A 13,692-nucleotide genomic window follows, 5' to 3' on the forward strand; every position below is an offset into this window, starting at 1 on the left:
CTCTACCCCAGTTAATTGATCTTCAAATAATTTATTTTCCACAAAATTCACTAACTGGAAAAAAAAAACTGAGGAAAAACATGCTGACTTATTTAATCATTAGTGTGTAATAAAAGATGACATAGTATTGAACTTTTAATTATTGCTCTAAAATGAAAAAGTATAGAATATTATAGGTCACAGGACCTACGAACTAGGACTACATACTTAAAACAGGAAAGAAAAGTCAGGATTCAAAGTGGCAAGCAACAAGCTATAACATGTCCATATTATGCAGACTGGTCTTCTGCTTTTTTTTGAGTCATTTTATACTTTATCCCAAATCTGCTCAAACAACAATTACAAAATGTTTTTATTTCTTTCCACTTTATCAAATCTTTTATGCCAAGCTCTGTATGACATATTGTCTCTGATAGAAAGAGGAACAAAGATCTATTTTACCTAAGCTTTGAGTTAAAAGTATTTCAAATTCATATTGCATAGGCCAAGGTAAAATGAGGGAAGAGGAAGGTTTGCAAAGAGGTATCACAGGTATACGTCTGCAGAAAATATAAATTTTATTAAGTGAAAAATTGGCACTGAAGCACTGACATTTATATATCAAGTAAAATTAAAGCATTCACACAAAGTGACATATTGCAGTTTCAAACCTGGGTTCAAGAAACAATCCAATGTGCTACTTGGTACTTAAAGCTGTTGTCTATCAACAAAGAAAAAAATCTACACTGCTCCAAAGGGAAGTGTCAACGACACACTTACTCCGAACTTCATACTGACTGTACTCCCCCGTCTTCAGCAGAGGGTGAGAGAAGCAGTGCCAAGGTAGCTGTTTCCTGACTTGAGGCAGCACGTAATGGGTTACAAAGCCCACAGAGCCAACCAGCGCGTACAGCACATACTTGAGAGCAGGCTATGGGAAAAGGAAAGTTGAGAAAATCTGAAGTGGTTTTCTGGCCCTCAAGAAAACTTGCAATTTGTCAGTTCAATTTTATAATTGATAATAAACAAGTCCATCGACTTTAGAATCTAGGAACTAAATATCTGTTTACAGAAAACATGTCCATATTATGCACTTTTCTCATTTATTTGCTGCAAAAAAAAAAACAAAAAACAAAAAAACATAATCCTTGACTATTCCAGTATTATAGACATTTCAAAATCTTTTAAACTACTTTTGTTGTTGTCTCACACTATTATGGAATGAGGGTAGGCCTGAGGTGTATTGTTTGCTACACCAAGATTTCCTACTTAACAGAGAAATTTCTTACATTATTTTAGCTATAGAGAATAATGTGCAAAGTAAAACAGTGTATGTGTGTGAAGAACAGGACAAAAAATATGTTTTTTGTGCTTTCACACGGTATACCACTAGAACAGAGTTCTCATGTATTACCCAATTCACAAAGAAGAAATCAAGCAACACCATTTCTACAGCCCATATAACTCTATCTGCAAGCTGCAGGGTCTCCTGGGTATGAAGGAGTGTCCACGCGAGCCTGGGAGACTCGCTGGACCTCACTTAGCTATGAGTGCAAAAATTAATAGTACAGATTGAAAGTGAAGAAAAACAGGCAAAAATGTTAAATAAGATGAAAGCTTTGCTTCTGGCCAAAAAGAAAAAGAAAAATAGGGATTTATTCTCCCACATGAAGCAACTGAAAGAGAATAATATTTAAGAATCGGTGTTTAGTAGTACACTAGACATAAGGAGATAAATATTGAGCCCTGAGAGAAAGGAAACAGAAAATAAACAGAGACCAGTGTTAGGACCGCCCAGTCTATAGCTTGAGAGTGAGTTCAAGTTGCAGTTTGGGGAAGGTAGCCAATGAGTGGCCTGGTGCCCCCTTGACTTAGAAGACAGAGTGGAGACTATGAAGAGACCAAGATGCAAAGATGCTAATAATGTTCACAGAACAGAGAATATACCAAAGGGAAAGCTGCATGGAGAATTTTGAAGACAGGCCAAGGGTCCCCTTGTGTATCTACAGGAATCAAAACATGTATGTGAGAAACCTACATGAGGCCAGAAGAAATACATGAAAGGGTTAGAGAACAGTCTCAGCACTTACACAGAGTAAGAATTGTGCCAATTCCCACACTCAGACTAGAAAGCTCTCGATTCACAGGTCACTGGGTTGAGTACTCAAAAGGGTACTGCCTTGTAAGGATTAAACACAATCTTGGTTCCAACTAACAAACCTTAATAGTGAGGTCTAAAAGGATCAAATTATTAACAAATAACAGTGTATACATTTAAGAAAGTTCAAGAATACTTCTAGAACTACAAAAAAATATAATCTTTCACATCCACACATGCCAAGAATCAGGAAGGAGAAATATCAACCATTCTAAATCAGCTCATAAGTGACACTGAAGTTAGAATAAGGATACAAGGACAGTAAGAAAGTTAAAACTTTGTTCAAAGTAGTACACACAGACATGAGAGACAGCAACAAAAATATACCACAATGAAGTTCTAAAACTGAAAATGGCAAGGCCTGAGATGAAAACTACAATGAATGGGATTAATAGCAGATTATAGATTACAGAAGAAAAATTAGTAAAATGAAAATTAGAGCAATACAAATTATTTAAAATTAAACACACAGAAAAAAATTTAAATAAATAATGATCATGGGGAAAATTTAAATAAGAGGTCCAAGATCTCTTAAAGCCAAAAGGAGGGTGCACTGTGGTCGTCAGTGTCCAACGTGGTTCCCGTGATCTCATTTCCTGGTATTTATACGTGCTTGTATCTACTCATGATCAGTAGATACAGAAGAAAAGGCGGCGTGTCACACTGGACATCAATCATAGAAGATTAGGGCATCTGTGCTGAACTTACTCCAGGGTCACTGACTCTAGAAGAACCAGCTATCATTTCCAGAGGACACAGAGACAGCCTGTGGTGAGACCCAGGAGGAACCAGCAGTCAGGCAAGAGGCTGAGGGCCGCTAGCAGCTGCAGTTAGCTGCTCCTTATTATTGCAGCACCTTATTATTGCAGCACCATAACACTCTCAGCTAGTATCACCCCACTAAGCAACTCCCAGATTCATGACCCAGGGACCTCATGAAGAAGTAAGTACTTGTTATTAAAAAAAAAAACAAGTCACTTTACAGCATTATGGACAAACACTACAATAACTAGAAATGGATCCTTTTTCCTCAACCTAAAGAACAAAATAATTCCTTACCTGTAATACTGTGAATACTGTGCTTACATGAATAGCAAAATACAGCACACCCATTATAATGCACACTACTAGGTCAGACTGTAAACGCTCGCTCTGGAAAAAAAAATAGAAGTACTTTAACAATACATAAGACTTGTCTAAATATTCTCTTCATGCCCAACTGGCAAAGGTTGAGAATATTTCTCCACTTATCCTATTCTTTAGCACCAATAATGTTTCTTACACATAACAGCAGTAATGAGACTTACAGTCTTCCTTAATTTACTCATATTTTAATTTGACACTGCAATACCAAGGAAATAAAATTAAATTTACTGATGCTTACATACAACATGTAACATGTGGGCATGGATATCCATATAACATATGGATAAAGATTCTACCCTCAGCAAGTTTTACTTTTACAGAGAAGAGAAAACAAAACTTACTATATAATTTACAGAATATATCCCTTAGGATGAACATGTTATGTATTTCATTGGCCTTCTGAAACACTAAAACAGTTTGTGTATGTCCTATTTCATTTACTCAGAAGATTTTGATGCTTTTAGAGGTTGTAGCAAAAACTAGAAATTTCTTCATACCTTTGGTTGTCAGCTGAACTGTACTTTGTACAAATTTAAATTTTGAAGCTAGATTCAGAAAACATTTACTGTGTGAAACATGAAATATCCTTTACTAAAATGGAAATTAAAGTCAGATAAAACTATTTTAGTTCTAACTTAAGGCAAGTTTGTATTCTAAAATTTTTTTTTTTTATGCATACAAGAACTGGGTTACAAGCCAGAAGTGGTGGGGGAGTAAAAAAATTCACCAGAGACAGAGTGGTGAAAGTAGGCAGATCAAATGAAATAAATTGCTGAGGGGAGCAGTGGACAGGACAGGAGAGGTCTGCTGCGCCATGTGGGTCCTCCCTGGCCAGAGATTGAACTTGTGCTGCAGTGGCTGGCGATAGCTTCATAGAGCTGTGCTTTAACCCCTGGTGCCACCAAGGAGGACCCTGTATTCTAATTTTTTCTAAAAATAAGTGAACAGTTCTAGTTCAACGAAAAGTATCTATAATTCAAGAACTACCTATATTTCACAAGTGGAAATAATCTTAAGCAACTTAGAAAAAGAATGTTTTATTTTGTTCTATAAAGCAGATATGAACTTACAGAATCTAAAGTAACTATTAAATGGATAGAGGTAACATTAAAATGTTCTTAGAAAATTTTTAGAATTACTATATTTACTTAAATATATTAATTAGTCATTTAAAACTATTATTGTTCTCTCCTTCAACTTGGAACACACACACACACACACAGACATGCTTTCTTAATGCCCCTGAGAAATAAAATATTATGAACCACTCACAGATAATTTACAAGGACATAATTTGAATCAATAAGAACATTAACAACAAAACCAATCTAATATATAATCATATTCACCTTTCAAGTTCTAGTTTAAGTTGAACTGGATTACTGTAAACAGTGAAATAATTTAATTTCACCTGATCTACAAATGACCATTTACCATATTGTTATTCCTTGAAATGAAGTCTGAGGATTGAGAAATCTTACAATCACATTTTAAAGTAAAGGCAATAATAGTATGTATGTGTCACTCGGGGCAGAAAATATATGGTTACATGGTTACATGGGGAACTATACTTTTCTCCCAATTACTAAAGACTTACTCGTTACGTAACATGGTGAACTGTCAAAAATTTAAGTTTTCAGATGACTTGAAAAAGCTAAAACTTACAACAGAATTTCTAAGTTTTTCAGGCAGTGGATCTTTTACTTCAGACAAAGGATCTTCTGGATTTTTATCTTCTGCTTTTGGAAAAATCTTGGATTGCACCAAAGAGCTTTATATTAAAAAGAGAGAGAAAAAAATAAAATAAGTACATTCATATATACCCTGATAACCATTTTAAATGGCAAGTAAATTTTACCATAAAAAACTAAGTGATCTAAGTATAATATAGTCATTAATAAATAATAACCCCTAAAAAGTTTAAGATGCCATAAAGGATACAGTGAATGAATTTTTATTTACTCTTTAACTATAGTTCTTCTAGTCAGAGAGATAAATTTAACAAATACTTTCAGTGAATGCATTCAGAATGACTCAAAACTAATTTTTGTTGTAAAACTGGAGTTAAAGAATTATTTTCCCTTTTTAATTGAGGTTTGTAAACATGGCTTACAACAGGTTGAGTTGGAAGATTACAGTTTCATGCCTGGGCAAATGTATGCATCATACCTACCACCAAGGTCTAGTATAGTATTAACTATATAACAAAGTTAATTTCTTAATTGAAACATTTGAAATTGAATACAGATTAAATCAGAACACTTTAGCAAAAGGGCTCTGGAAAACAGAATTTGAAAATTGAAAGAAATGACAAATTAGTTTATTAGCAATTGATTTTTTTTTCACTTACAAAAGTACTGATGGATCACTGCTTTGCCTGCTGAGATGATAGGATATTGCCACTAACAAACCACAAAAAATGGAGAAAAGTACTGGAATATGTTGACCATCCCAGGAATCCTATTGGAGGAAAAAAAGAAGTTTGACAGAACAGTTTACTTCTAATTTATAATCTATTCCATTACCCTGTGTAAGTCAGTTATTTTGGAGAAAGATAAATTCGAATTCAACTAAATTTTACCCCTACTGGTAACGGTACTTTATTTCAGATATATTTATAATTATTAATAAATCAACCTGCTTGGCCATCCTCAGATTTCTTTTGGTGCTAAAACTCTATTTATATACACAAGGAATAAATAATACATTTACTTCAGTTACATGCTGCTTCCAACATCGTTGAGATTGTAAGTGGTATTCAGTTTATAGTAAACTGTGTTCACCATTTTGCAAAATGAAATAACTTGGTGTAGTTATACAGGACAAGGAAACATATGATATAATGCATTAGGTAAAATAAAATGTTGTCTTCTGGTGTGCTACTTGATGACTTGCTCTATACTACACCATTATATAATCAGCATTGCACAGTGCTTCTTAAATAAGTGAACCATATAACCCCAGAAATAAGCCACACAAAAGCTAGTTTCTAAGACCAACCAAACGTGGTTGGCTGAGCCATGTCTGTTCTGCCTACAGCTATCTGTGTGATACACTGCACTGAGTAGGCAATCGTGATACAAGGAATAGATGACAGTTCTTAAAATGACCTGTGAGGTAAGAACCATTCTAATCCATTGACTCTCACTGGGGATTTGAAAAGGGATAATGAAAGGTGAGCCAAGTGGGAATTTATTGCAAAAACTTGCTTTTTAATTTTCTGTACGTGAAGTAATATAAATGTAGAAAAGTTCTGTAATTGAAGTAATTCAGTTAAATTGAATAAAATTCAATGCAACTGAAGAAATGTAAATGAAGTAATGGATGTTTGAGAAATACACAGGCTCACACCTCTTCAAATTTATACGACCACAGCCTCCACCACCAAAATACCAATAACCCTCTACACAGTCCATTGGACTCCCTTCACTCTCTGTTTCAATGCCTTCTCTCTCTGGAAACCTCAGTTCTTCAGTCAGAATCCAAGGGTTTGTTTCTCTCTATTCCACTGCTTCGTTTCTCTATATTCCATATGTGAGTGAACTGATCCTTAGAAATACTATTAACTCACAGTTTATAAATAAGGATACTAAGGCACAGAGGGTTTAAGCCATTTTACTTCCTGATACGTTTAAGTTTGCTGAGAAAAAATTTCAAGAGCTTGAAATTAAGAAATAAATACCAAAGAAAACAAAGCAAGAGAAAATATGTAAGAATAGCATTTTCTTTTAAAGATGTATTTATTTGTGCATACAGAACTGGGGTACAGGCCAGAAATGCAAGGGCAGTGAGAGGATTCACCAGAGACAGAGTAGGGTGCAGAACAGGTTGATGGACAAAGTGCACTGCTAAGGGGAGCAGCAGGCCGGTCAAGGAGAGGTCTGCAGCGCCATGTGGATCCTTCCCAGGTGGTGGGGTTCGAACTCATGCTAAAGTCGCTTTAGCTTCTCAGTGCTGTTCTTTAACCCGCTGTGCCACCAGAGAGGGCCCAAGAATAGCATTTTTATAGTGACGATAAAGTAAACAGTCAGGTGTAGTGAAAATGGGTAAAAATTCAGGTGTACAAGGGAAATGACTGCGGTGGAATCTGGGATGGGAGAATCACTAAAGAGGCTGCCTTTGTTAAAGGTAACAACATTCTATGAATTACCAAATTCAATAAAACTTTTTGAGATTTCACTGCTTTTGAAATATCCTTTGTGGAAATCAGTTCTAACGCTTAAATATTGGCATTCCCCATGGTTCTATACTTTACAACTTTTGTTGATTGATATCAGCAATCTTTCTCTGATACTTCAGTTCTGTGATGAATTCTACTTTATCATTATCTCCTATCTCCAGACACCCCTAAGAAGCAACAAATACAGGTTTCCAAATGTAACAACAACCTTCCTCACCAAAGTTCAAGTTTTCAGTGTTATGCATTAGTATCAAAACAGTTGTTCAAACTGAACTCTACCCAAAAGTCATCCTAGGCCCTATTCTGTATTCTGTTTCTGTCGCTTTATCCAGGGTTCCCAAGCACACTCACTGAATTTAGTTTTACTTAAGCCCCTCATTGCTGCCAGATTACAGCCTCCTAACACTCTCCCCATTTTTCATCATTCCTGCTAATTTATTTCAATCTCCACACTGGGGATCAAACAACCTTTCTAAAATGAACACTGATAATTTTCTCTCCTTATTTAAATATTTTGATAGCCCTCCATCTTCATTCAAACACATTCAGAATAAAAAATATTTCTTCAATAAGCCATGTTTACCATTCTAGGTCTCATCAATTAGCCAACTCTCCAGCAATTCACATATTTCCTGTTTCCTATGCACAACACAATTTACAACACCCTTTCTCTACAACTCCACAACTGCTTAATTTTTCATTTGTCTTCCAATTTTTTGGTTAAAAGTCACCCTAGGAAAATTACCTTAAGCCTCTTTCAGCTACTTAAGGTAATGTCTGAGTTTGTATACCTGCAACATTTCTGCTCTTATTGCCAGTATTATCATCTACTGATAGTGTTGGCTGACTTGTTGATCACAGCTTAACATACAAACAATGTAAAAAGTAGAAATATAGTGGTTAGCATAATATTGGGCACAAAGGAAGGACTTCATAGATACTATTAAATATAAAGCAAGGAACAATGCTATGAGTTACATTTCACATTGCATTAAAGCCTACCATTGTCTGACTGTTTTGCATTATATATATAAAATGTATATTAGCAAAATTGAGTTACTTATGAGAAACTTTATATTTATAGTTTGGTGACAATCTTTCCAAAATGAAGTTAATAAGGTTCATGCCAGTCCTTCTAAGTCAATAATGAGATTAAATTTCAAAGCATAATTTTTTACTAGAATAAGTTCTAGAACTTGGTTTTTCTAAGTTTTAAGAGTCTTGATATGGATAATACATAAATTCTTAACTTCAAAATTAATGTCATAATATGTTGTCACCATACTCACTTCTATCCCAGACCAGCCTAGATTTTAACAACCTGTTGCAAATATTAGCCTATGATTATTGCATAGAAAAGGATTTTTCTTAAAATTGATAAATTGAAAATTCTTTTCAAATTTGAAATAAATCAGAAATGAGAATGATTCCTAACATATGAAGAACATGAAAATACTGAAAGTGGCCCTAAGGTAAAAAACATCAAACAATCTTCATATGGAAGAATAGACTTAAAGATGGAAACATACAACGTGTTGCTCACCTTTAAAGCGCCGTAACACAAGCCATATAGTAAGGCCACTGCCACAATGCTACAGATAAAGCTGTAAAGTGCTGCTAGCAGGCTTGTAGTGGCTAGACAGTTAAAATGAAAAGAAATTAATATTTAATAAACATTTGTGGAAAACATCTTAAAAGGTCACTAGAAAGTATTGAAAATGGCATACAGTGACTACAGTCACTAATTATAATTAAATATTTATTCATTTGATTTTTTAAAATTCAGTTAATTCACCCTATGGGTTCAAAAGATTTTCAAAGGGCTAATTACTCTCCACAATTCTTGATGCAAAAAAAAAAAAAAAGTATTTGTTTTTGAAGTAATGAACATTTCTACAAAATAGGAGCAATCATATGACTCAGCAATTCTACCCCTACCCAAAAGACACAAAAACATGAATTCAAAAGGAAACCTGCAGCCCTATGCATATTGCAGCACTATTTATAATAGGTAAGACTTGGAATCAACCCAAATGCCCAACAATAGATGACTGGATAAAAAAGGATGCGGTATATATACACAAGGGGACACTAGCCGGCAACCAAAAATGATAAATCATGCCATATGCAGCAATATGGACGGAGCTGGAGGGGATTATGCTCAGTAACGTAAGTCAGAAGAAAAAGGAAAAATATCGGATAGTTTCACTTATAGGAGGAGTGTAGGAGAACCATACAAGGGAGCAAGGGAAAAATAATAACAATAAAAAACACAATAAAACAAAACGAAAATAAGAAACTATAAATCAGAGACTCCTGCAGAGGAAGGGGAAGGTCTCAGACAGGGCGGGAGGGCAGAGGACAATGCGACTGCGCACAGGGCTGGCGGTGGGATTCTACCGGAGGGCGCGAGGAACGCACAAGACTGTCCGGAAAGGGAAAGTGGGATGGTGTAAAAAAAAAAATGCATATATAGGTATATATTACTTTAAAAAAATCTATATTATACTTCAAGAATACATCTTATTGTTTACAAAAGGATGGGAAAATGCCTGCAGAGACCTGAAGAATTAATGAGTATTAAGTATTAACTGAGACATCAACCTATGTTAACAGAACTTGTGTTAGACAGAGAAGAAATCTGTATTGCCATGTGCTAATTCTCATGCAAAAAATTCTACATCTGACTAATCAGTGAGAACAAAAAAGAGTTCCATGTGCATTACTAGTAATAAGAATAAGAAATGGCTGAGATAACCTCTATTCTTAAAATACATAGAAAACAGATTTCCTTTAGTAGCAATATTATGTGGTTACCACTGAGGACATCTATAGCAAAAATTTTTCTTCAGGAGATAAAAAAAAAACTAACATCATAAAATATCGTAAGTTTGTAAATTACAATATGACAAATATACATTATATATATTGAAATAATGTTGGTTTACACTGCTATTTTTATGTTGAAGTACAGGATTACTGCCCTTCCAGGGCTATTACCATAGTTTTCCCACGACCAAAGCACCCATAGTCCATCACCATGTGTCCTCACCTCACTTTGTGCTCACCCTCTGATGGTCCCAGTTCTGTAATATTATTGCTTTTTTTTTTTTAATATTTATTTTTTCATACAGAACTGGGGTACAGGCCAGAGAGGCAGAGGGTGAGAGAATTCACCAGAGACAGAGTGGGGAGCAGAACAGGCAGATCTACGAAGTACAGTGCTGAGGGGAGCAGCGGGTGGGTCAGGAGAGGTCTGCCACGCCATGTGGTCACCTCCGGGGCAGGCAGGGATCAAACTCATGCAGAAGTGGCTTAAGCTTCTCAGTGCTGTGCTTTAACCCACTGCGCCCCAGGGAGGACCATAATATGCCTTTAAGGGTTAGCTTTGGGTTTTAGCTTTATCTGACCCATTGTCTGGTTTCTCCATAGTTCCACATACAAGTGACACCATCCAGTATTAGTCTTTCTCCTTGGGACTTATTTTGCGACGCTTGACTCCTTCCATTTAAATTCCATGTTGTTGCAAATAGTATGAGTTCATCCTTTACAATCACTGAGTACTATTCTATGGTTATATACCACATCTTGATAAAGCCAGTTAATATAAATTACGTACCCTAAACTCTCAACAAGGTACTGAGATTAACCAGAACCTTTAATAGTTCATAAATACTATCGCTGTCTCCTACCCAATAAACTATAATTAAATCCCACCCAGCCTTAATTCACGCGCCTCTTCAAAAAAACATCTTCAAAAAATTGAAAATTTTCTAGATATACAGCAATACAGGAAAAGCTTGGTTTCTATTTAAATTTCAGTCATAATATTTAACATCTTGGCTGCAGAGATTACTTGTAAGACTAACAGTGACTGAAAATGTAAAGCATGAAAATGGACTATAAACTTACAGTAATTCATTCCCTTCCATATTTTTTCTTTAGTTTTTACTCATCTTTGAATACACATTAAGTTGCTAAACCAAGTGAGGGTATACTTTAACTAAGGTGACTGCCCACAGGGTTCATTATTAAGACTGGCAAATCATTAACAAGCCCAAGATAAGAATAATTATTCACTCAAATATATATGTAACAGGACAGTAAATTTTAAAGAATATCAGTTAACATCCACATATTCTACTCTAAAAGTAGATACTTAAAAACATACTAGTTGTAGTGTTCCCATTCATTATATATAAAACAAAGCTTTGAAATCAACCATATAGCTATATACCAAATGCACAAACCAGTTCAAAATACAAACAAAATGATTTATATCCGAACTCAATCTTTCAAAATACATGGAACTTTACACATATTTCTTAAGCGTATACAGGTTCCATGTAAAATAACTAGAACCTAATTTTAGACAGAAGTGATTTATCACTTCTTAGAAATCAACTCCTATCACTTCTCAGCATTTGGCTAAGTAAGACCAAGTGTAGAAATCAACTCCAATATTACTGGGTCTTTCATTGAAGTAGGAAATTTGGCTTTTTCCTCTCTACAGGTTAAGTGCTGCTCAGTCTTAAATTTTATGTGCCTTCTCCCCACTAATTTCAACTCTAAAATGAAAACCAGAAAAACATTTTAAGGTTTAATTTATTACTTCATGGTCTATAAAATTAATACTCTAACCTGTAATTTTTATAAGTAAGTACTCACCATTACCACCAAAGATATGAATATCCAATTGTTCACAGAGGTACATCACAAATGTATTCACCTGAGGCAGGAGACCAATGAAAAATACTATTGGGAAACAGAGTGTAAACACTACAGAAGGAAAGAAAAGGATATTAAAAATAGTATATCATATCTATGCTTTTGTTCATTGAGGATCATAAAGAATAAAAAGAAGTCCACAATTAAGATAAAACACTAAGCAATTTTTAAAAAGACATTTAAAATTATTTGGGTAATAATACTCTACTTTGGGTATTTAATAATCTTTTGAGCTATAAAGAACAACTTTAAAAATTATTTCAATCATTTTCACATAATAGGAACCTAAGTGGAGAATCACCCTATAGTTTTATTCTCCAGAGATTACAATAAACAGCAAAATAAGCCTATTAAAATTATATATTTTAATCTAAATTGGTCTATCAGTAAGCAACTTATACACATATAAATTATGATTTGAGATACTTTAAAGATGACTTACCTATAACTAAATCCCTGGCTGATATAAGCACCAGTGGATTGGTGAAAGTTATTCCATATAATTTGAACTTGGTTGTAGTAAGGTTTCTGCTACCAAAATCCAGGAGCCAAATAAGACCACAACATAAACAGAAATAAACTGGCCTACTGTAGGCAATGATACGATTATGACCCTGAAAATAATATGAAAAAGATGTTACTTAATTTCAAGAGTCATAAGTAGTTATCGTGATCTTTGATGGCTTATACTCTATGAATTTAAAATGCTTCCATTGGAAATCAGGTTTCTGACCTTTGCAGAAGGGAATTACAAATATGCAAAGGAGGGAGATTATGATGACCCTGGATAATGGATTGAAATTAAAGGTATCAGCATGAACTCATTGTTTTTAATATGCATATAAATAGATATTGAGTGTGTATATATACGTAGGTCCATACATGCATTTTTCATAGCTTTTGCCACTGAGAAGACCTAGAAGCAATGACTTACTAGTAATAAAGATGGCTAGCATCCAGATATTGATTTTTAAATACTATTATTCATTAAAAAAGAACCAGGATTCCAGAGAAAAGGCTGGTTTTAGCCTAGAGTAGGGAAAGTGTTAGACAAGCCTGAAATATATAGTTAGAGTGTCAAATAGGACGTAGAGTTTGACTTGTGAACAATTTGGGGGTTGGGAGAGTGACATTCCCCAACCCACCGTCAAAAACCTATATAACTTAACAGTTGGCCCTCCATGCCAGAGAGTGCTGCATCCATGGATTCAGTCAAGTGTCAGCAGAGGTTGGCTGAATCCATAAATGTGGAACCAGCAAGCAGAGTAAAATCTATGTGTAAGTGGATCCTGCAGTTCAAAGTCTGTTGTTCAAGATTCAACTATATATAAACAATGGCACTGCGCTGTTAAAAGGAATTAGCAAGCAGCTTTTTGATACCCAACAGCCAAATCAGGGGTGATTTGAATTTCAAAACAAATGAGAGTAACATTATACTATATTGAATAAAATAAGAATCCATGAAAATATACAAACATAAAAAAAAATAAAGGCATAAGGG

The 13,692-nt window shown here is 34.7% G+C and overlaps 1 protein-coding gene across 3 annotated transcripts in view; it reads right to left on the bottom strand.

Moving 5' to 3' along the window:
* The window catches only part of PCNX (pecanex homolog (Drosophila)), a 143,592-nt gene that overhangs the window by 40,361 nt on the left and 89,539 nt on the right, over positions 1-13,692 (bottom strand). For all 3 annotated transcript variants that reach the window (XM_012724520.1, XM_012724521.1, XM_012724519.1), the window contains 7 exons: positions 12,634-12,805; positions 12,132-12,242; positions 9,007-9,098; positions 5,634-5,743; positions 4,949-5,054; positions 3,197-3,289; positions 760-910 (listed from right to left, as the gene is read on the bottom strand). In XM_012724520.1, the coding sequence (XP_012579974.1) occupies positions 760-910; positions 3,197-3,289; positions 4,949-5,054; positions 5,634-5,743; positions 9,007-9,098; positions 12,132-12,242; positions 12,634-12,805 (835 nt within the window). The remainder of the gene's footprint in view (positions 1-759; positions 911-3,196; positions 3,290-4,948; positions 5,055-5,633; positions 5,744-9,006; positions 9,099-12,131; positions 12,243-12,633; positions 12,806-13,692) is intronic.

The sequence above is a fragment of the Condylura cristata genome, unplaced genomic scaffold (assembly GCF_000260355.1).
Source record: "Condylura cristata isolate star-nosed mole 26May11 unplaced genomic scaffold, ConCri1.0 scaffold00013, whole genome shotgun sequence".
Classification (NCBI taxonomy): domain Eukaryota; kingdom Metazoa; phylum Chordata; class Mammalia; order Eulipotyphla; family Talpidae; genus Condylura; species Condylura cristata.